The sequence below is a fragment of the Antennarius striatus genome, chromosome 5 (assembly GCF_040054535.1).
Source record: "Antennarius striatus isolate MH-2024 chromosome 5, ASM4005453v1, whole genome shotgun sequence".
Taxonomy (NCBI): Eukaryota; Metazoa; Chordata; class Actinopteri; order Lophiiformes; family Antennariidae; genus Antennarius; species Antennarius striatus.
Window position 1 is genome coordinate 342305 of NC_090780.1, and position 23906 is coordinate 366210.

At 43.5% G+C, this 23906-nt stretch overlaps 1 protein-coding gene across 1 annotated transcript; it reads left to right on the top strand.

Annotated features, from left to right (window-relative positions):
• The first annotated feature begins 1304 nt into the window (after positions 1 to 1304).
• ccdc71 (coiled-coil domain containing 71) lies at positions 1305 to 20251 on the top strand. The gene is made up of 2 exons (XM_068314963.1): positions 1305 to 1374; positions 18439 to 20251. Exon 2 carries the CDS (start codon positions 18449 to 18451, stop codon positions 19463 to 19465), a length of 1017 nt encoding a protein of 338 aa, XP_068171064.1. The 5' UTR covers positions 1305 to 1374; positions 18439 to 18448; the 3' UTR covers positions 19466 to 20251.
• Positions 20252 to 23906: the final 3655 nt, after the last annotated feature.

Sequence of the window (23906 nt, forward strand, 5' to 3'; positions counted from 1 at the left end):
TATTTAAAAAAAAAAAAAAGATTTTGCTGCAAGATTTAAACATGCATTGATCTCATAAAAAATTGACCCTCCTTTTGTAAATTAAACTGACAATACATGCAGACAAAAAAACAAGAAATCTACCACACCACTGTTTAACAAGATAGGAAAGGGAGTCATGACCACTGCTCAAGGACTACAGCCAAGCTGGTCTCCAATGGTCAGCTGATTTGACATTGAAAAGCCGTATACATTCCTTATACAGGCATACCTTGGCTTACGTTAGTAAATGGTTCGACAGTCAATACGAATGTGGGAAAAGATAATACAGACAGAGGGTGGTTTAATATCAGTATGGGGAGGGTTCAGAAACGTTTAAATTCCCGTAAATAGTAATATAAATGGATTCCGATCTCGATTGTGGATTCCTTAATCGCTTGTGATTCCTCGAACGCATCAACCGCACTGTACATATGTGTGTGTATGTGTGTGTGTGTGTGTATATATGTATAATTATTATTATATATTATATTATATATATTTATACATATACATATATATACATAAACACACATACATATACAGTATACAGTATATTATTACAGTATATTATTATAATATATATATATATATACAGTATACATATATATACTGTATATATATTGTATATATGTATATGTATACTGTATATATATATATATATATATATATATATATATATATATATATATATATATATATATATATTTCAGTTCGAGTTTGCCTCACAAATGGTTTTCTGTGTCGTTCCTGCTGTTCGGACTCACTGCTCAAAAACATGAAAATTGTTGGAACAGTTCTGATTGTAGAACGATGTTAACTGGAGTCCATGTAGAGGTACTTCTTCCCCTAACAGAGCAGATGCATTACGCCACATTGTTCACGTGATTCCTTCTGGCAGATGGCCGTGATTGGTTGGGTGCTTGATTGACAGGTGGTGGGTGGAGTTGGTGACAGCGTGACTGCATGAGACGTTTCAAGTGAGTTTATTCACATATGTAAGTGGGGAGATTATACATATATAGGTATGTGTGTATGTGTGTGTGTGTGTGTGTGTGTGTGTGTGTGTGTGTGTGTGTGTGTGTGTGTGTGTGTACACATACTGTATATACATACAAACACACACAATATATAATTATTTGGGTTTTGGTTGGAAAATGATCGTTTTCAGGTCATTTTCCAGCTGGTTGTGCCCCCCGCCCCCCGCCCCCCCACCCCGCCGGGTAAAGCCCGCCCCCTTCCGTCTCCCCGGTGACTCCGCCCCTCCTGCCCGTCACTCAGCCCCGTTGTTGCGGCCATTTTACGGCTGGTTGTCGGGCCAGCGGACCGGAGATGCCGAACCAGCAGCTCTAGAAGGTAAGTCCAGTGTTTAGCTGATCTTTCTGGGGTCCGGGAGCGTCCCGGCGGTGAGGCTCGGCGGGGCGGGTCTGTGGCTCATACGGGGGCAGACCGGCTGGGGGTGGGGGAGGCTGGCCGGGGACTGGCGGCTCAGACGGGCTCAGCGTTCGGCGTCGAGGCTGAAGGCTGCCCGCTCTCAAGTCTGGAAAGATGGCGACGCTTTTCACCAAACGTCCCAAAGTTGTAGTGAGGCTCACGGCCCGATACACGGTGGTACCCGCAGTGTTAGGGCTGGGGGGTAGCGGTGTCTCTATGTAAAGTATCCGCGTTATGGGGGGGCTGGGTGAGGGAGGGGGCGCTAATGAGCTAATGAACGACGTAGGCTTAACCCCAGCTAGCCTGTCTAATTATATGTTCATGTCTTAATTAACAGTGTTTTTCTTCTCATTAGCCACGTAAACAGACGTGTTTGCATGTCGTGGGAGTCTTTATTGGCTGTGGATATTTCTTTGTTTTGATAAAAAATAGTCTGGTTACGTCCCGCGAAGCGGTGATGTATTGTGATCGTCAGTGTTCGTCCACCAAAAATCTTCACACCGTTGCAGACAGAACGATGAAACAAAAAGCATGTTACTCAGGCAGCAAAGGGGATGAAAATGAGATCTTGACCTTGAGAAAACTAGGTCAAGGTCAAACTTTTGTAAATTTTTTTTGCATATATCTCAAGAACCGACGATAGAAAGACGACACAAAAGGCGTTACATTCAGGGAGACAAGGTGAGGAAAATTAGATCACAACCTTGACCTTGAAAAACTAGGTCAAGGTCAAATGTTCACTTTTATACCTTTTTAGGTACACATCCCTGAAACCTGATGAGATATAATCACAAAACAAAAAGCAACATCTTCAGGAAGTCAGAGGCACAAGCTGTGATGATGACCTTCACCTTTGAAAAACTTTGAAAATGGAGCAATCCCCTGGGATAGACTCCAGCAACCCTGCGACCCACGACTGCAGAGGAAGTGGGGGCTGAAGGTGCATGTATGTTTGAGTTTTTGGATAACTTATTGAACAATGAAATTATTTAAGTTAATGAGTTAGGGGTTAATTTTATTGTCATATTGTGCCACTGAGTTTTAAGGCTGTTTAACTGCTGCAGTCGTAGAGAACTTGTTGTTAAATCCCGCGACGTGTCGTGGGATATTGCAGTCTCTGACTGCCTTGTTTGCTTTGGAGAAGATGTGGACTATCAGAGGTGAATAGATGGTAAAACAGGGCAAAGTAAAATGGTGTCTTGTACAAAGCTCTGCTAGAGAAATCTCTAATGGTGTTGGCATTATAGATTTTTCATCGACAAATAAATTATTTTACGTTGAAGTATGAAGCCATTCAGTGAAGTATATTTATGCCCTTGCTGTTGAGTATAAGAAAGGCATTGAATTTTCAGTTCACCGATTGTGACAAGGGTGACACGGTGGTGTTATGGGTAGGACTTTCGCTTCCCAGCAAGAAGCTTCCGGGTTTGAGTCCTTGCTCCAGCAACCCCTGTGACCCATGAAGTTGAAAAAGTGACTTGGAAAATGAATGAATGAACAAATGGTGACAAGGTGCATCTGGATGTCTGCTTGCCTGGTTGACTGAGGAGGTGGCACTGCAGTATTTCATACCACAACACTGCAGTGCCATATGGGCATTTGAACGTTTGTAGATGGGAACAACCGCGGGTGCCATGTTCGACTACTGTACTTTCACTTTCTGCCGAAACCCACGCTGAGCAATGAAACATTAAACATTACAATTTCACATGTCATGTCAAAATAACTGAGCAAATGAGTGAACATTTCCTCTGATGCCGGTCTACACATGGCTTTCCTGTCGACGTGTGGATGTCCTTCTTTTATCCACATCCCTGATGTACTTCTGAGCAGGGCTATCCAAAGTTTTATGAATCAGTCCACTGGACGTTTCACCTCTTATCCTATAGACTTCTTCAGTTATAGTGGTGGCTGGTCTTGTCTCGGTTTCTTAACCCCATGAGGTGGGGTCAGTGCTATTCATATTCAAATGACTTTAGTCATACCTGTCTGCCTTCTCAAAAAATGGTTGGTGGTTATGTGAAGTGGCATCAAAAACGGGTGGTTGAAATGCGAGTTTCACCTAGCTTTTGTATACTAATGACGGTTATTAGCATGTCTCACTTCAACTGGGTCAATCTGCTGAGTACTTCTTTTGTGGAGTTTTGAAAGTAAGTCGGCGAAAGATAATGTCGCAGACCACCATTCATTCAGACCACAACCTGTTCACTGATTGCAAACCTTTACGCTACCTGCGAAGTTGCTGTCTGTTGCTCAGGTAAGACCATACAATAATCCCTTGTTACTCACGGTTAATGCGTTCCAGGACCACCGGCAGAAAAACGAAATTCCGTGATATAGCGACAAACTATTTCATTATTTAGGGTAATTTAAACGTTTATGAACCCTCCTCACACTGATATTGAACCACCTTCTATCTGTATTACCTTTTCCCACATTCTGATAGACTAGAAAAATTTTTCCTATAATACACAGACTGGTCTTGCACTAGGAGCTAGTGTGACTAAGCCACTGTGGCTCAGTGTAAAAGAATAGAGCAAGCCACAAAAAGCCACATTCGGTGTCCAAGACAGCGGCGCAGTGCGCGGATGACCGACGCTCGTTGCAGGGGGCGTGGGGGGGGACACCCTGGGGAGTTAAGTTCAGCATTCGCTTTAATGATATCTGACGCCATCTAGCGTTTTGAATGGTTATAATGTCTAGACCCCGAATGTAAGATGACCCCCACTTTTTCATTCTTATTTCAGTGCAAAAAACACCGTCTCATATTCGGGCCAATACGGTATTTCACAGGCCTCAGGAAAGTAATCATCCTGAGATGATATAGACACTGGAAATGGACTTTCAGCAGGTCAATGGTCATTGGCCTCTCGTACTGTAGTGAGCCCAGTTGAAGTTCTTTGGGGGGCCTGGTACAATTTAAGTGGTTAGCAGCCTCAGATGGGTAATCTTGTTCTTCAGATAAAAGTCATCAGTCTTCTGTGATTTGTAGTGGATACATTAGCAGAGTTGTTGCAGACCTTTACGCTACGTGCCACGTGGTAGTCTGTTGCTCAGGTAAGACCATACATCTGTGAGTCAGGAACCGTCCCAGACCACTTCGCCTCCACATCAGAAATTTAGTCTGCAGCATCACATATGATCTGGACAGATGTTGGTTGAATCATGATCCAGTCTTTAAAGGCTGAGTCCTGTCCTGATGAATTGACTCTTTTATGTTGAACAATTTGCTTGTGTAGTTGTTGTTTAGTTTCCCCTATGTAAACATCTGAGCAGTCCTCGCTGCATTTAACAGCATACAACTCCGAGCAAAAAGTATGGAATCATCAGTCTTGGGCAAACACTCACTCAGACATTTTATTATGTAGCGCAAACTCGGATAAAAAGCATGAAAAAATAATGAAGTTTTTCAGAAGTGCAACTCCTTGGCATTCAGAAACACTAAAAGAAATGAATAAAAAACATTGTGGTGGTCAGTAAATGTTACTTTTATAGAGCAAGCACAGGGAAAAAAATATGGAATCACCCAAATCTGAGAAAGAAATATGGAATCATGAAAAACAGACAAAGAAATAACAATCAAAACACATCATTAGTATTTAGTTCCCCACCTCTGGCTTTTATGACAGCTTGCAGTTTCTGAGGCATGGACTTGGTGAGTGACAGACAGTATTCTTCATCAATCTGGTGCCAACTCTTTGATTACAGTTGCCAGATCATCCTTACAGGTCGGAGCCTTGCTCTGGACCATTTTTTCAATTTCCACCACAGGTTTTCAGTTGGGTTGAGATCTGGGCTATTTGCAGGCCAAAACATTGACTGGATGCGTCTTTCTCCAAGGAATGCTTTCACAGTTTTTGCTCTGTGCTATGATGCGTTGTCATCTTGGAAAATTATTTCATCATCCCCAAACATTTTTTCAATTGAAGGGATAAGGAAGCTGTCCAAAATGTCAATGTAAACCAGTGCATTTATTGAAGGTTTAACCACAGCCATCTCCCCAGTGCCTTTGCCTGACATGCAACCCCATTCATCAAGGACTGTGGGAATTTTGATGTTTTCTATAGGCAGTCCTCTTTGTAAATCTCACTGGAACGGTACCAAACAAAAGTTCAAGCATCGTCACCTTGTCCAATGCAGACTCATGACTCATCACTGAAGATAACCTTCATTCAGTCATCCACAGTCCATAATTGCCTCTCCTTAGCCCATTGCAGTCTTGTTCTTTTCTGTTTAAGCGTCAGTGATGGTTTCCTCTCAGCTTTCCTTTAAGAAATAGCTTTCCTGTAAGAAAATCTCATTTCTTTTAGGTGATTTTGCACAGTTCTGTCATATACATTGATTCCAGCTTACTCCCATTTCTTCTTCGTTTGTCTTGTTGTACATTTTCTGTTTTCAAGACATATGGCCTTTAGTTGTTTGTCTTGACGGTTAGATGTCTTCGTTGGTCTGCCAGTATTCTTGTCTTTTAACAACCTTCCCATGCTGTTTGTACTTGGTCCAGATATTTCTTACAGCTGACTGTGAACAGCCCACGTCTTTGGCAACCATACGTCTAGAGTTACCTTTTTCAAGAAGTTTGATAGTCCCGTTTTGGTCTCGAGACATCTCTCTTGTTGGAGCCATGATTCTTGCCAGTCCACTTGGTCCAGCAGCCCTCCAAGGTGTGTTAACGGCACTGTTTTTAACTGCTGACTAACAAGCAGAGGCAGGTGCCCAATGAAGGAAAGGAAATTGACTGGGTCTTATTTTCTCCTCAAAATAGAGTGATTCCAAATTTCTTTCCTCAGAATTGAGTGATTCCATATTTATTTCCCTGCACTTGCTCTATAAAAGTAACATTTACTAACCATTGCAATGTGTTTCTTAATTTCTTTTAGTGTTTTTGAATGCCAGAATTTTGCACTTTTAAATGACCTTACGATTGTTTCATGTTTGTGATCTGAGTTTTTTCTACATAATAAAATGTCTGAGTGAGTGTTCGCCCAAGACTGGTGATTCCATACTTTTTGCTAGGGGTTGTACACCGGGTGTCTCTTCTGACTGTGTGGTGTGGGGTCTTTTGGGTGCACCAGTCTTTGTCTAAGGGTATATGTGGATATAGTGCATGAAAGAAGTGGAACACAGGGCCTTGACCTCATTCAAAAGAGCAACTCCCAAGCCACTGGCTCCAGTACGTGGATGCGAGTTGGTTCTGTCGCAGAGTGCATCAGATCTGTAGAGTAGGAGAAATTTGGGTTGTTTAGACAAGATGAAAACAGTCTTTCCACTCGGCGGCTTCCTGCTGCTCACCTAAAATCTTATTGTCAACAACATGAATAATCTGCCCCACAAAAGGCATGTCCTTTTTTTTAATCTTTCTGATTTAGGCTGGTTGGTTCTGGGCCGTCTGATGCAGTTCCGAATTCTACTTTCGACATAACATTTGCAAATGGTTGCTGGTCATAAACAGAAGCACGAAATGTCTCTGTAGAGAATTGTGGCTAGCTCTGGAGGCGACTTGAAGCTCCATTGTGCCCTTTACAACTCTGGCACTTTTTTAATCCAACTTTCCAACTATAAAATAAGATAATCCTTAATTTGTCCCATTGTGGGGAAATTTTTGGGATTGCAGCAGTATTCAGAGAGAGTAGAATAGGATAGACTGGCATAGGATAGAGTAGTAGAGCGATTCAAACATACATACAAGTATAGATATAGTTATAGGAATATAGAATTTACAATGAACAAGCTACACTGGTCATACGGATTGTGAGAGTGATTGTCTCTCTGTGGTCTAGTGGGAGCAGTGCTGGTTATGTAGTCTGACAACCACAGGAAGGAAACAACTGTGATGGTGCTCCTTGTGAACCAGGTGGGAGCTGTTCTCCATCCTGGATGACAGATTGGCCATCATGCTCCTGTCTCCTGCCACCTCCACTGAATCCAGGGGGCATCCTACGTGAGAGCTGGCTCTTAATCAGTTTATCATGGGCGGCAGTGGCTCAGCGGAAGAGCAGGTCGTCCAATGTTCCCAAGATCGGCGTTTCAATTCCCGCCCAGCCACCTGGAGTGAGAGCTGACAATGGGAGGTATCAGCTCACCTCCTCAGAACTGCCAAGGCACCCTTGAGCAAGGCGCCGTCCTCCTTACAAGTTGTTTATTTGGGCACACCAAGCAAGAGCTGCCCACCACTCTACCCCCTATTACATGCTTATGGGCCCCGTGTGTGTGTGTGTGTGTGTGTGTGTGTGTGTGTGTGTGTGTGTGTGTGTGTGTGTGTGTGTGTGTGTGTGTGTGTGTTACAGGGGCCTGTACAGAACATATGCATGTTTGACTTACTAACACTAAAGTGAGTTATTATTTCCCCTAGGGGGATCATTCCAGTGTATTAAATTTAAAAAAAAAATCTAGTCTCCTTTCAGGCGTTGTGATGCTGCTCCCCATAAGACCACTCCTTAAAAGATGGCTAAAGCCCCATGATGTCATTAAAGGTCTTCACAAGTGCCCTCTGCACTCCTAAAGACCTCGGCTTCCTGAGCAGATCGATTCAGCTCTTAACCTTTTTTGTAGAGTGCATTGAAGTTGTGAGTCCAGTCCTCTTACTTTTCTAGTTGGAGACCCACTTGTAAGATGTCACCAGCTCAGCTCGATGTTGTTGAGGTCCTTGGGGTGCGGAGTCTTGGGCACAGGTACCATGCAGGTTGTTTTCCACAGCTGTGGCACCTTCCTCAGCTTCAGACTCATGTTGAAGATGTGTTCAACAATCCCACTCAGCTGGTCTGCGCAGGATTTTTGTAGCCGGGAGCTGATACTATGTGGACCTACAGCCGTCCTCGCCTTGATCCTCTGGAGCTAGTGTCTCACCTGGGATTCAGTGAAGAACAGTTAGGACCAGGAGGACTGTGTGCTGGGGGGTGGGTTGATGAGGTGAGCAATGGGGGGTGGCTGTGTGCATATTGTTGTTGAAAGGGAGGAGAAGGGGTGAAGAGGTGTTAGAGGGGGGCAGAGGGAGGGGGCTGCAGCATGGTTGGGGGAGGGGGCCGATAGCTGATCAAATCTATTGAAGGAGTTGTTCAGGCCATCTGCCCACTTTTGGTGGCCAGCAGCCTGGTGTTCGGTGTCTTTGTGGCCAGAAAAAGTTTTCAAGCCTCTCCACACCCCACTGACGTTGTTCTGCTGCAGCTGGTCCTCCATCTTCCTCCTGTAGATGGTCTTCCCCTCTCTGATTATCCTCCTCAGCTCCAGCCTTCAGCTCGTCCTTGTTCGCTGACTTAAAGACCCTTTTCTTCTCCTTAAGAAGATGTCAGGAGTAATCCATGGTTTACTGTTGGGATAACACCGTACAGTCCTGGTAGGTACAGTGTTATCCACACAGAATTTGATGTAGTCAGTGACAGTGTTTGTGAGATCGTTGTTCTCCCTGTGAGATTCACAAAATTCATCCCACGTAGTTCTCTCGAAACAGTCCTTCAAAGCCTCGTCAACCTCGTCAGACCATCTCACTGTGCAGGACACAGCTAGTGGTCTGTGTTCGAGTGGTCTGTAGACAGGCAGGAGATGAACCAGGTTGTGGTCTGATCCTCCCATGGGAGGGAGGGTTGGTGGAATATAGGCCTCCCTAGTGTTGGCTAAACACAAATCCAGTATTGTCTGTAGTGCATCGTGTCACATACTGAGTGGAGGTGAGCAGAGTGGAGAATGGAGAGGTCTGATTGAAATCCCCGGTGATAAGAATAAGTTCCGGTGGGTCTCTGTCTGCAGCCTGCTTGTTAAAGAGTGGAGGATGTCGCAGGCTACATCGGCGTAAGCAGAGGGGGGAATATACGCAGTTATCGCGATAACATGCGAGAATTCCCACTGCAGGTAGTATGGCCGCATACTGACCGCTAACAGTTCCATGTCCCTACAAAAGTGTTGTTCCCTAGCAGTGATGTGCCCAGGGTTACACCACTTGTTGTTCACAAACACTGCCAGACCTCCTCTATCTGCTCTCCCTCGTCCCTCCCTTTGCCCACATCAGTTGAATTCTGTCTGGTATGGCAGCCTTGTCTGGAGTCATCGTGATTAAGATAGATAGATCGATAGACAGATACTTTATTAATCCCGGAGGAAATTGTATATATCCACTGCTCAGGCATTACATAACGAATAATACTGGATAAACACCAGGAGAAAAAGAAACACTGACATCACAGGACATACCACAAGACATACACTACACTAACAGACACATGCAGCAATAACAGGACTTATATACTAAACTATAACTAAAATATAAACAGTATAAAATTAAAATATAAACAGTATAAAATTTAAAAAATATAACAGTATTAAATTAAAATATAAACAGTATAAAAGTAAAATATAAACGGTATAAAATTGAATTAAAATATAAAACAGTACAAAATTAAATTAAATCCATTCAACCCCGTGCTGACCTCGCCACCTCACCCCCGCTCCTCCTGAGCGAGTCATTGTACCCCCTGGAGGCACAGGGCACGAAGGAGGACCTCAGCCTCTCTGTGGAGGCGCTGTGTGACAGAAGTCTGCCGCTGAAGGTGCTCCTCTGCTGGGAGAAGGTGGTGTGTAGGGGGTGGCTGGTGTTGTTAATGATAGCCTTAACTTTAGACATGGTCCTGCTCTCCAGAAGCATATCCACAGAGTCCAGGCTCAGCCCGACCACTGAGCCCGCTCTGCGGATGAGTCTGTTCAGACGGTCCATATCTCTTTTCATGGCCCCCCCACCCCAACACACAATGGCGTATGACTACGGACTGATAGAACATGAGAAGGAGCTTAGGACAGATGTTGAAGGAGGCCAGCCTCCTCAGGAAGTACATCCTGCTCTGCCCCTTGTAAACACAGTTCGAGTTGTGTAACCAGTCAAGTCTGCTGTCTAGCTGCAGTCCCAGGTACTTATAGTTTTCTACCACCTCCACCTCACTGCCCTCCATGATCACTGACTGTGGAGAGGGAGGTGCCCGCCGTAACTCCAGCACCATCTCCTTTGTCTTGGAGACATTGAGCTGGAGCTGGTTCTGTTGGCACCACTCCACGAAGTCAGCCACCAATGCCCTGTACCCCCCCTCATCACCCTCCCGGATACATGCCACTATCACGGTGTCATCGGAGTACTTCTGTATGTGGCATGTATCCGAGTTGTACTTGAAGTCTGATGTGTAGAGGGTGAAGAGAATGGGGGAGAGAACGGTCCCCTGTGGCGCCCCCGTGCTGCTGGTCACCATAGAAGACAAACAGTCCCCCATACGGACGTACTGGGGTCTGTCCGTTAGGTAGTCCGTAATCCAGCTCACGAGGTAGGGGTCCACAGCCATGGAGGTCAGTTTATCCTGCAGGAGCCGGGACTGGATGGTGTTGAAGGCACTTGAAAAGTCAAAGAAGAGCATTCTGACGGCACAGCCCCCGGCGTCCAGGTAGGAGAGTATGCGGTGGAGGAGGTACAAGACAGCGTCGTCAACCCCAACCTTGGCCTGATAGGCGAACTGGAGAGGGTCCATCGCACCCTGCACCTGTGGACACATGAGCTCCAGGACCAGTCGCTCTAGGGTCTTCATTACATGGGAGGTAAGAGCGACCGGTCGGTGGTCGTTGAGCTCAGTAAGGCGTCCTTTCTTGGGTACAGTGACAATGCAGGAGGTCTTCCACAGTGACGGGACCCACCCCAGCCGCAGACTGAGGTTGAACAATTGTTGCAGGGGGTCCCCTAGTTCCGAAGCACAGGCTCGGAGGAGTCTTGGGGAGACCTTATCTGGTCCAGCTGCCTTATAGGGACGGAGCCTCCTCAGCGTTGTCGTCACCAGGTCTGCAGTGATGACGATCTCCGTAGTGGTGAGAGCAGGAGGTTGTGGCGAGGTTGGAAGTCCAGTAGTTGTGGTGGGGCCGTTGAGCTTCGCAGTTCTTGGAGTGGGCTCGGGAGAAGTGGCAGGGGTGGAAGGAGAGTAAGCACAGGAGGGAGCATCCACTGATGCTCCCTCCCCAGGGAGCATCAGTGGAGCGGTTTGCAGGACCGGAAGAGGCCTGGGATGAGGAGCCGGGAGTGGTGGGGGAGCTGAACCGATTGAAGAAGCTGTTTAGTTCATTCGCTCGTTCAATATTCCCCTCCACAGTGCTGCGCCCTTTCCCATGTCCGGTGATGATTCTCATCCCATGCCAGATCTCCCGCACCTGGTTGCGCCTCAGCTGCCTCCCCAGCTTCCTCCTGTACGCCTCCTTGGCTTCCCTCAAGCAGAGTCTCACTTCCTGCTGGGCCTTCCTCATCTCCTCCTCGTTCTTGCTCCTGAACGCCCGCTTCTTCCTGTTCAGGACAGCCTTGACTTCCTTGGTTACCCATGGTTTGTTGTTGGGGTAACACCTGATTGTCCTGACAGGGGCCACGGTGTCCACACAGAAGTTCATGTAGTCTGTAAAACACTGAGCTGCCCCCTCAATGTCCTCCCCATGTGAGCCCACAATAACATCCCAGTCGGTGGTCTGGAAGCAGTCCCTCAGCATCTCCTCTGCTTCCGGGGACCACTTCCTGACCTGTCGTGTTGTTGCTGGCAGCCGTTTCACCAGCGGGATGTAGGTGGGCTGTAGGTGCACTAGGTTATGATCTGATTTACCTAGTGGAGGGAGGGGGGTGCCGGTGTATGCCTCCTTAGCATTAGTGTAGAACAGATCGATGGTTCTGTTCTTCCGTGTGGGACAGTCTACACACTGGACCATTGTGGGGAGAGATGAGTCCAAGGTGACGTGATTAAAGTCACCAGTGATAATGACGAGCGCCTCCGGGTGCCGGGTCCGAAGAGCAGAGGTGGTCCCACAGATGGTTTCTCGTGCCGTCTCAGGGTCCGCCCGTGGAGGGATGTAGACGGCGAGGACGATGACGTGTGAGAATTCACGCGCCAGGTAGTAGGGTCTGATGCTAACAGCTGTTAGCTCCTGATCGCGGTTACACAGTGTTGATTTCACCGTCACATGTTCCGGATGGCACCATCTATCGTTGGTATAGATGATTAATCCACCTCCTTTCCTCTTACCGGCGGTGTTCGTGTCCCGGTCCCCTCGTACGGAGGAGAAGCCGGTTAGTCTGACGTTAGCGTCTGGCACGTCGCCAGTTAGCCACGTCGCCAGTTAGCCACGTCTCTGAGAACACCAACAAGCTGGTCTCCCGCTAGCACTGTTCAGTCCTGCACAGCACCGTCAGTTCGTCCAACTTGTTGGGTAGCGAGTTCACGTTCCCCATGATGACGGAGGGGACGGAGGGCTTGACTCTCCTCCGGTTAGTGGCTCTAGCCGTTAGTCTAGTCCTTTCAACGCGACCCGCTCAGCATCCGCGATATCTCCGTCTGAGCTCAGCGGGGATGAGATCGCGTGTTGCTGGGTCTCCTTTGACCCTCATGGACATCAAGTCCTCCCTGGAGTACACTAGCATATTAATATACATTATCTAAATTTACGTTAAAAAAATACACATGCAGAAACAGAAAAAAACGCAAAATTATGCATAACAAACTCGCTCTGAGCAAAGGAAACTGCAGCTTGCTCGCGCATGCGCAGATGAATTAACCCTATATATAATAAGCCCTATACAAATAAAGATTGATATTTGTCAGCCGTGTTTCTGTAAAGAACATGATGCTGCACTCCTGAGATTCCCTCTGGTGCCAGATCAGCGCCATTAACTCGCCCATCTTATTGGAGACAGATCGTACATTCCCCATGATGATGGACAGGAGGACGGGTTTGTATCTCCGCCTCTGGGTATGGCAAACAGCTCCAGCACAATTCCCCGCCTCCTTCCCCTCAGCTCGTGGGGGATGTCGGGTTTCTCATGGGGCAGCACCGCAGTGTTACGTAGTGACAACAGCTGATCCCTAAGCTCTGTGAGATCCAGCAATCATACTGGTTGGTACTTATCATTTCTTAAAATGCAAATTAATTACTTAAAAATCCTATGATATGATTATGTGGATTTATGTTTCAGATTCAGATTCTCACAGTTGAAGGGTGCCTGTAATTAAAAAAATTACAGACCTCTACGTGCTTTGTATGTGTGAAAACCAGCACATTCAGCAGTGTATCAAACAATTGTTCTCCCCCAATGTTATGACTGCAGAAGTCCCATTTATCAAACAAAACCCACACTTGGCTACGAAGTTCCACACGGATCAGAATTGGGCCCAATTGGTTCCATTCTTTACGCTTCTTCCTCTAATTTTCACCAGATATGCAGATGACACCCAGCTATATTATCAATCAAGCCCAATGACACCAATCAACCAACTAAAATTTAGGTCATTCTTAAAGATGTTAAAGTGGATGGCCTGCAAGTTTTTGCTGGCCAGTCCCGAATAACCTCAAATTATTGTCTTTGGCCTTACACACCTCAGAATAAATTATTGAATGACATTGTAATCTGGACAGTATCTTTTAAACCTCTACTAATACTATGAGATCTGGGGCTGGTCTTTGAAAGAATATTGGTCCATGGATTTTCAACTTACAAGCTTGACTGTTGTACTGTGACTCATCAAGTTGCACTAATAAGTCTATAAAACCGCTGATCCAAAATGCTTTTTTGTGTACTGAGTGGAACAAGAAAGCGCACGTTTCTCCTGTTATAGTGTCACTTCTTCAACTTACAGTGAAATCCTGAATGGAGTTTGAAGCTCATCCACTTACTTACCAAGCCCTTCAGTCAGGTAACTCCATAAGGGATTTTTAGTGCCTTATCACTCAACTAGAAGGCTATACTCCAGAAATAAAGACCTGCTGGGAGTTTGCAAGATCTAATAAGTAATCTTAGACGAAGAGAACTAGCTCTGAATGTCTACATTCAAGAGCATACGTTCAGCTTCAGATATGGGTTTTGTCTTGGCTGACTGCATTTATAGTTAAAGATGTCACCAAAATGAAAACCAGAGAGCTGTCTGTGGGTGGAAAACAAGCAGTTGTGAACCTGAGAGTAGAGGAAAAATCAATCAGTGCGATTGCAAAAACATTGGCCATAGCCTATACAGCCAATCTGGAATGACCTTAAGAAAGAAACTGTTCGCAGAAAAAAATAAATCAGGGAGACCATGGAAAAGAGCAGTGCTATTTTCCATAGCAGTGCTATTTTCCATGGACCCTAAAACAACAACCCATGACATCAGCACCAACCTCCAGTGGTCAGGAGTGAATGTATCACAATTGACTATTCACGGATAGATTCGGGAACAAAAGTACAGAGGCCATGCCAGTAGATTGCAAACTTACTTTTTGAAAGAAAATTAAGAAAGCCAGGCTGGCATTTGTCAAAAAGTAATAAGATAAGCCTCAAATATTCTGGGACAAAGTTTTGTGGACCAATGATACAAAGATCAACCTTCATCAGTGATGGAAAGGCTGAAGTGTGGAGAAGGAAGGGATCTGCTCACGATCCCAGATTTCTCATCTTAAGCTCATCTGTGAGATGCTGAAGTTATTGTAGTGCTGTAGGCTTCCATGTAATCTACTGGGACAGGCTCATTTATCTTCATTGATGATGTAACCAGAGTTAGCAGAAGGAAAACTAAAAAGTCTACAAAAATTTTTTAGCTACCAAAAAACTGCAACCAAACTGGGAGATCCTTCATCACCTGGCAAGTTAATGACCCAATATAACAAAGAAGTTCATTGGGTGCAGAAAGATCTAGGTTGTCCAGTCAGCATATTGATATGCCAGAACTGTTAGGTAGGATGGACTATCTTGACAAAGAAGTGCTCACTAACACAGCTTAAGACAGATTTTAGAGAAATTGCCATTTGTTTATATCGAAGATGTTTTAGACCCTTAGGAGAGAGGTCAATATAGTTCACGAATACAAGAAAAAACCTCCACGTTTGGTCTTACCTCTCCGGTAACATCCCATGTTTTTCTATAGACTGTGTTAGCTCTCTCATTGTCCGTGACATTGTCCGTCACCTCCTGTCTGTAATTATCCACTGTCTCGTCTGATTTCTGTCTCATTTACAAACACTGAGTCTTTTCTCCACAAATCCTCCGCGATGCTGACTGGCTGGTCTCAGTTTGATCATCGATCATGTATACACAATGAGCTACAAGCTACGTGGTTGAGAAAGCAGCTCCACGCTTAGCGCAGAAAAATTAAGTTATATCATAGAAAAGAGAGAAAAACAGGAGACAAATATGAGGGAAATATGTAGTAACCAAGTCACTGAAAGTTAAAAAATTTCCAGACTGGTAGATAGGATGGTAGCTCGCCTGTTCACATTGAGCATGTAAACAAAACGCACATGAATCTGAGGGGAGAGGGGATGCTGATAGAGGGGCAGAAGTGATTTTATCAATATTTAATCAAAAATGTTGAGGACTACGGATCAGTTTGGGGCAGGACGTTTCAAATACAGTGTAACTGGAAATCTGGCAGCTGAATTTAAAAAAAGCCTAGTATGGAACCTGTTAAAGTCGTGAATCAGGCTTATAATGTGAATTGGCAGAATGAGTTTTGTAATAATGGAAGTAATAGTTGAAAATGTTTCTTCCATTAGCAGCCTTTTTGTGCCCACATGATATAAACTGATTTCTGATTGAGTACATAGTCTCACCCTGCTACAGCAAACAATGATACATTGTGGAAAGTTTGGGGAAGGCTTTGCTGATTTTAGGGAAATTCTTCCTGGTACAACAGGAGTTGCTAATTCTCTGAATACAAATTCAGTGTGATGAATAATATCTCTTTAAAAGAGACAGCAATTTGAGAGTGACTCTGAGGCCGTGTCCACACAATGACGGATTTTTTTGAAAAAGCAAAACACATCAAACGATTCGCTTCCACACAACAGTGTTTTCAAAAAAAATCTCCGTACACACGTAAACGCACCAGTGCATTTACGAAGATGGCTATAAGCATGCCAAACCATGTGGCAGTAGTGAGTCAAATTTTATCCAATAGGAATCCTCCGTGTTTTGTTGTCACAACACACAGGCCCATAAATATGACATCACAGAGGTTTTTGTCGCAGGCAAGACGTCAGTGTTTTTAAAAAGTTGCGGATACACCGTCCACACGACAACGCAGACCCAGCATTTTTAAAAAAAATTCACCTAGGCCAGCGTTTTCAAAAAGTTGCGTTTTCGTTCCGGTTATCTGCCTTGTTGTGTGGACGCAAGGCGTAAACGCAACAAAAAAGTTGCGTTTTAAAAAAGTTCCGGCATTGTGTGGACGGGGCCTGACAATTAAAAAAACTTATACGCCTTTAAGCCCACCCCAACAACATATGGGCAGCACTCAGATGTTCCACCACCTAGCTTCCTGGAAGGGCTATCAATTTTGACCATCTGCTGAAAAGGGCCCTTTTTAGGGTCAGTAACTTGCCCCTTACTGAGCTCAGGCTGTAATAAGTGCCTTGGATTACATATAAAAGTTGTTTTAGGGTGCTGCAGTTGAAACTATCTGTCCATAAATAATAAAAGCAGGACTTCTTGCTCCCACGCTTTACCATGGTAGCAGAAACAAAAGATGATGGCCTCTGATTTAGTTGTTTTGGAGAATGTGTATTGAGTCATGATCGCTTTGTTTGACATACAGTAGAAATAAATAGCCAAATTGGGTTTACCAGTTCTAATTGCTGGGCCTACAGTGTTTCTTAGAGAATCCACCGCCTAATGTTAAAAGGAATTGGGAGAATTCGGCTGTGACAGCAGTGCATTTCACATACTACTACTGATATGCTCAAAACAAAAACATTTTTTGAAGATTGTAAAACTTGAGAAAAACTTAAAAAATTGAAACTAAATAGGACCTAGATAGCAATAATATTTGGTAAATTACAAACAAAGATGTCATGTTTGTTTGAAAAAGAACAAGATTAACTTGCTGTCAACTGAGAATAATTAGTTATAATTCGTTATTAGATAAATAATTAGTTAAATTTCAAATTTCCACCAAACTTTGAATGAGTGCCAGTAAAAAGTCTGCTGTGACTGTTATTGCCAAGAATTCTATGTTACACTCTTCAGAGCTAAAAGGCAACTGCATGGACATCCATTGCAATGTCTTGTGTTACTACATTAGACCACTTGTAAATGGAAGTTGGTATCAGGGTCCCACAAGCTCAAATGTCAGTTGTTGCAGAATGTAGTAGAAGAGTGTCAGATCACACACAGATTTTGTTTTAGGCATCAATCTGCATAAGATGCTGCTGTAGGCACAGTTTAAAATGGGAGTCAAATCCAATGTTAAGGTACCTTGAGGCTGGTACCTCTATTGGAGGTCTGCTCCTTGGTGTGATCTTTACCAAACGTAATGTCTCGGTTAAGGGTTCTACCCTGAAGACTCTCACAGGTTAATATGCATTTAGCAATGGCACTTTTTTGACACACATCTTTACATAGTATGGTTCATATCATTGACTTGGGTTACAATGATTGAATGTTAGGTAATCACACTGCTATTGACAATAAACTGTCTCATTTGTGTCTTCATCTACCCATTGGAAACTTTAAACTCGTCTTTTCAATGCCACAGTTCACCTTAACATTTTTATTTTCAGGTGACCATTACTCCTTGCAGTGCTTTGAGCATTCCTAAGATTCTCTATAATATTAAATACATAGCACAGAGGTCAGGGCTCAAGGTCACAGTAACCAGTAAAGATCAGGATAGGAATTCTACTGACATTTTATTTTTTAAATAGAATCAGTCATTCATAAGTCTTGCTTATGAATGACTGGAACATGTCCAATAGCAAATCAAGCACCAATCAACAGTAAACATTTTTTCTTGTGAAATGGGTCCGGGTAAGTCTACTTCGTCCAAGCTGGTGGTGGACTATTTACCATTGCAGTTTGCATGCCACCAACTGAACCGGTCTTCATCAGGTCTGACTTCTGGTGAAGATATGCAAGCAGTATATCTTGATTTCTTGAGTCTTGGAAGACATTGCACTTGTATAATGGGTATTGTTGAATTGGGTTGTCAATTTTCAGTTCTGTGACCTATTGCCTTTTCATTGCAGGACTAAAAATATGGCTAATGCTGTGCGTGGTCCTGTGATCAATCGGCCATTGGTATTTGCCAATGAAGAGCAGAGGGCACTTCACTCCTGGTCCCGAATCTCGTCAGCGGGGCACAACATTCTCTTGGATGCACTGAAGATCCTCAACCCAATGTCCCGAGACGTTTCGAGCAGTGAGGAGCTGTTTGCCTTCCTTCAGGATCTGAGTGACGAGGGCCATAAAGCCACTGTGCTGTGTAGTAAGGATGTATATGGCTACCGCTCCTGCACATCACAACCGCTGACTGAAGACATGCTGAAGCCACCTAATAGAAATGTCAGACCCACTGCCAAGAGGAGAAGAAAGAAACCACTGACTAGGAAAAGAGAGGTCCATCCATCCTGGAACACTTCTGAGAGGAGCAGTCCAAGAATTCAAGGGATTCGTCCTCCCGAGCTACAAGTTGACCAATGTACCATTATTTGCAGCAGAGCACCCAGTAAAACTGTAGAGGTATCGGAGGTGTTGCAATTGCGACCATGCCTCCGACTGACAAATATTAAAGGTCTGTCAGGCTTTCCCACAGCCAGGCTCCAGATTTCCCAGGAACAGCTTCCTCCAATACTTTCGGGGTTACCTGTACAGCCTTCCCAGAATGGTTGTGGGGCGCCCACTAAAGCTGTGGCCTTGTTAAGTCAGAAGAACCTGTCTTGTCCTCTCCGATTGGATGGTGCCCTCATTGGAGATTCTGCCCCAGTTTTTTATGCTAATGGACGGGCATTCTCAGAGACACGCACAGAGCAGACCAGCAATGGATGGAGGAGTTATGGATTCAAACAGGATGATAAGGATTCCAAGGAACTTAATGCAACTCGGCCGAGAAATGGCTTGAAGGACAAGAACAGTTTAAGATGGAGAGTGATAAAGGTTGATGACTCTCGATCGGTGGCTGAGGCTCGTAGAAAAGCACAGAAGGTCTTGCAGGTCAACCTTTCTCCAGTGATACAGATTCAGCCTCTTAACCACGTGTTAAGAGACTTTAGATAAAAGAATAAGTAACCATTACCCTTAAATTCATGCACATGTTTTAGCAGATTTTGGAGCTTTTGCTTCCGTTACCCTCTAACTGACCGAGCCCGTGTTCACAGCAGACACCTCACAGGGGTTTTCATGACCTTGGCTGAAAGTTAAGTAGACCAGTCACTCTCTGTGGAAGTTGTTTCTTCCACAGAAAAATGGCCAAGGCGATTAAATTATATTTTTCCCAAGCAGGCTGGGAGATAATTATCATGTGAATGCTGTTACATATTTACATTCTAAAGGTAGTTGACACTTCCCAGTACTTCAACTAACCATCAGTCTGTGCTGGAATGACTGGTTGTTAGCCAATGTTGAAAATTAATTTTGGTTCGTAGCAGTCATTTTTAGTTCAAATGTGAATTTTCTTCCCTTTTAACCATTTGACAGTGAATGCTGTCCCCTGTGGCAGGACATGTAAACTCTTCAACAGAAACACGTAAATCTTCAACTGTTCACGCGATATTTCCATCGGATTCTGAAAAAAAAACATGATGTTGTACTAATATACAGAAGTGCCACTACCGTAACGATGTACGACACTTTAAGAATTTAAGAATGTAGTAATTTTCCTGTCTTTGGTGACAGCATTCATTGTTAAGGATTACAAGTTGTTGGTGTGGCTCAGTTATTTGAACTCATTTGAAGTACAGTGCCGGTTTGATTTTTTTAAAATGAAATGGTGAATAAACGAACAGGACCAGTTCCAAAGTCTGTTTAATCTAAAGTTAAAATAAACTGTGAAAAGGTGAAAAATGCTAAGTTAGTTTTTATTTTATTTTGGGTTTTCCACTAGAAATCAGGAAGGCTTCAGGAATGACTGCTGCAGGGAATCTAGGCTCCAGCTCAAAGTGATGGATGACTTGGTAACTGGATGATATGTTGGGACTGCAGTCCTTTGCAAAGTATTCCATTGTTTGAGCTTATCTACAGAAAACAAAATGTAGGAAAAATGTAGTGTCTGACTGTGAGGAAACAAATTGTTGCACAGAAGAACTTGTCCCTTGTAAAACCAATATGTCTTACATTAATCTCTAAATTAATTTTGAATCATTTAGAATTATCAGATGTAAGGGCTTTCTCACATTTTATCAGTGTTACATGACCAGCAATTTTTTTTCTTCAGTTAAGTGTACCATGTCCACCTGCTCAAGGTTTTTTATTGTTTGTAATTGATTGTAATAAGGTAGTCACTCATGCTGAGAACTCAGTCTCAGCTTCTGTTCTAATGCTTTTCATAACCAGAACATTTCTTTACTGCAGCAGGAGGTGTCTCAAATGTACTTTGTCAACACTTTAACTTAATTAGCAGATTTGTTTGATGGCAGGGTTAAATTTGAGATCGCAGCATCGGAAAGATTATACCTCACTTTCAAACCCTTCTTTATTCAGCTGATGATAGGAATTGGCCAATCTTTTTTTTTTTTTACTTGCTGGTAGCCAAATTATTGACTACCAGCCATTTTTCTAGCAGAGATGCCAGTGGTTTTAGAGCATTTTGACCGCTCTTTCAAGACCCATGGAATATTGTGTTCTCTGACGTTGTAAACACCAAAACACCAAAAGAGATCAATCAATTCTTTCATGAGGAAAAAAGTTTATTCCTTTTTCCAGGTTTTTCCTTTGACAGGTTTCCTTCAACATTAAAAAAGCAACACTTAAAAAGGCTTGGGATCGTGAAAATCTATGTACTGAAACGTTTATAGCTACAGTGGTACCTCTACTTATGAAATTTCCTCCGTAACCAATTAATTTCGTAAGTAGAAAATTAAGTAAGTAGAGATGCGTTTTCCATGCAAATGCCCTAATCCGCTCCAAGCCCACAAATGTTCCGACAAATGTTCTATAAAGCATAAAAATGCATCAAAACATGTAACAAATACATGTTACAATTAGATTATTACACAATTGAGAGTTGTGCATAACGTAAAAAACAAAGAATAGAGTAAAGATTAATAATGATGGTCATTTACCTTTTAACAGCTGCCCTCATTGTTTTTTGCCCTCTTTGGTTCATGCCCTCTTGCCCCCCCATGAACAACAGAGTGAATTCCAGTCCTCCTTCTGAACTTCTCCAACCATCCCCGCGATGCCTTAAACTCCTTAAACTTCCTTTTGTTTTAATAACGTGGTGATTGTAGATGCATTATGGACATATTCTTTGGAGAGATCAACCAAACGCATCCCTTTTTCAGGCTTTTCTATGATCTCTTGCTTTGTACGGACAAAAAACTCTTTTCGTCCTCTTTTCTTTTCCTCTTTTCTCCGTCACTTTCTTGGGCTCCATAGTGAATACATAATCAAAAGTTAATATATTTACGCAAAACTATCAGACTACCTCACGGGTCGAGGGCCGAATGCCGAAGACACTCCATAAGCACTGATCTACAGTAGTTCCACACAGAGGTGGAGTGGCATCCCTCTTAGCCAATGGGATGCCAGGAAAATACGTAATAGTTAATAGCAAATGGCAGAGCAGACATGAGAATGTTGCGTTGATGAACCTGTGGGAGATTCGAGTGTCAGCCGAAACTGTGTTTTTACATTACGTAAGTCAAAATTTCTTTCATAAGTAGGGTCAATATTTTCCTGCTGAGAAATTTCGTAAGTAGAAATTTTCCTAAGTAGAGACATTTGTAAGTAGAGGTATCACTGTATAGTGAATCTAGGAAGCTCTGTGGCAGCCGCTCTGTGGTACTGGGGTTACAGCAAAGGGAATTCCATTCCAAAAACCAATCATTCATATTCTCCATGATCTCCACTGTCTTTTCCCAAGATTGAGACACTTTCTCACTAAACTATCATAACTTATTCTCTAGACAAGTGTGAGCTGCATGAATTTGTCTGACTCCTAATGTTTCTTTATTGTCTTCCTTGTCTTCTCCTTCTCACATAACATAAAACAGCACTGCTGGCACCTACTTGAGTTACTTTTCACTAGACTCGTGTAGAAGTGTGACTTGGCAGGAGCCCCGCCCGACACCCCCCCTCGCTGAAAAACAACTGCCTTCTATAAACATTAGTGGAAGTCAACAGTTGGTGTTGAACTGACACCTATCCATATCAATGGCAGCCAATGAGTTAACTGTACTTAACCAATGTTGGTCACCTTAGAACAAATGCACTTTCGGAGTGTGTCAGTGCTGCATTGGCACTTGTTCCACAACATGACAGTCTTCTAATTCTTATTTACTGTGATGCGTAGAAAATAGTTGAAATTATGGCTAACAATTTGACTCAAAGTTCTGTGAGATGACACCTATCCTTACAGGAGCAAACTTTTAGATGCTGGGCCTTAATTAGATGACACAAGAATGTTCTACAAGTTCAAGCATTTTAAGTTCAAGCATTTTAGAGTGACTTCCTGTGAGTTAGTCTGAGGAATTTATAGCACTATAACCTATGGATGTTGGGATGTGCATGTAAAACTGTGCTTTCCAAAAAGTTTTTAGTGTGAGAGATCCATACTCGTACTGCTCTCCTAAAAAGTTCAAGATGTCTGAACAAAATCACAGGGTTTGATTCATAACCATGGAAAAAGACAAAGGAAAAAATTTAAATGGAAGTACAATCTGTTCAAATAACCTTTTTTGCATTTAATTTTTATTAACTAATTGAAAACTAACACCTAAACTGAGATGACTTTGTTACCTAGTAAACCTACATATTTTTACGTCAGTTTCAGTGAATTCTGTGTTCTGGAACTGTGTCAGTTCTCATCTGTCTTTATAGGGGCATGTTTACCACCACCACCCTTTCTCTTAACTTTGTTCAAAACTTGTATAATATTGTGTTTTCTAAATGATTTTTGAGATTTTTTTAAATAAAGTCAACAGCTGGCAGCAAATTAATTAAAGGTCCCATAATATGCTTTTTTTAATTCATGTCATTCAGCTGCCAGATGTCCAGCTGCACTGTATTTGAAATGTCTTGCCCCAAAGTGATCCGTGGTTGTCAATATCTTTGATTGAATATTGATAAAATCACTTCTGCCCTGAAACGCTCTGTGTTGTTGGGCATGCCTCCGAGCTCCCTCTATCACCATCCCCTCCCCCCTCCGAGCTCCCTCTATCACCATCCCCTCCCCCCTCTGAGCTCCCTCTATCAACATCCCCTCCCCCCTCTGAGCTCCCTTTATCACCATCACCTCCCCCCTCTGAGCTCATTCTATCAACGTGATCCTCTCCCCCTCGCGTTTACGTGCGTTTTGTTTACATACGCCACGTGAATGCGCTACTGATCGATCACCATAGTCTAGAACTACCGGTACGTATTTCGCTCTTATTCTTCCCGTGTTTTGCACTCTTGTTTTTCATGATATAACTCGATTTTTTGGCGCGAAGCTGCTTTCTCAGCTGGTTGAACAAAGACACGTGGCCCATTGTGTAAACATGAGACCGGCCGGTGAGAT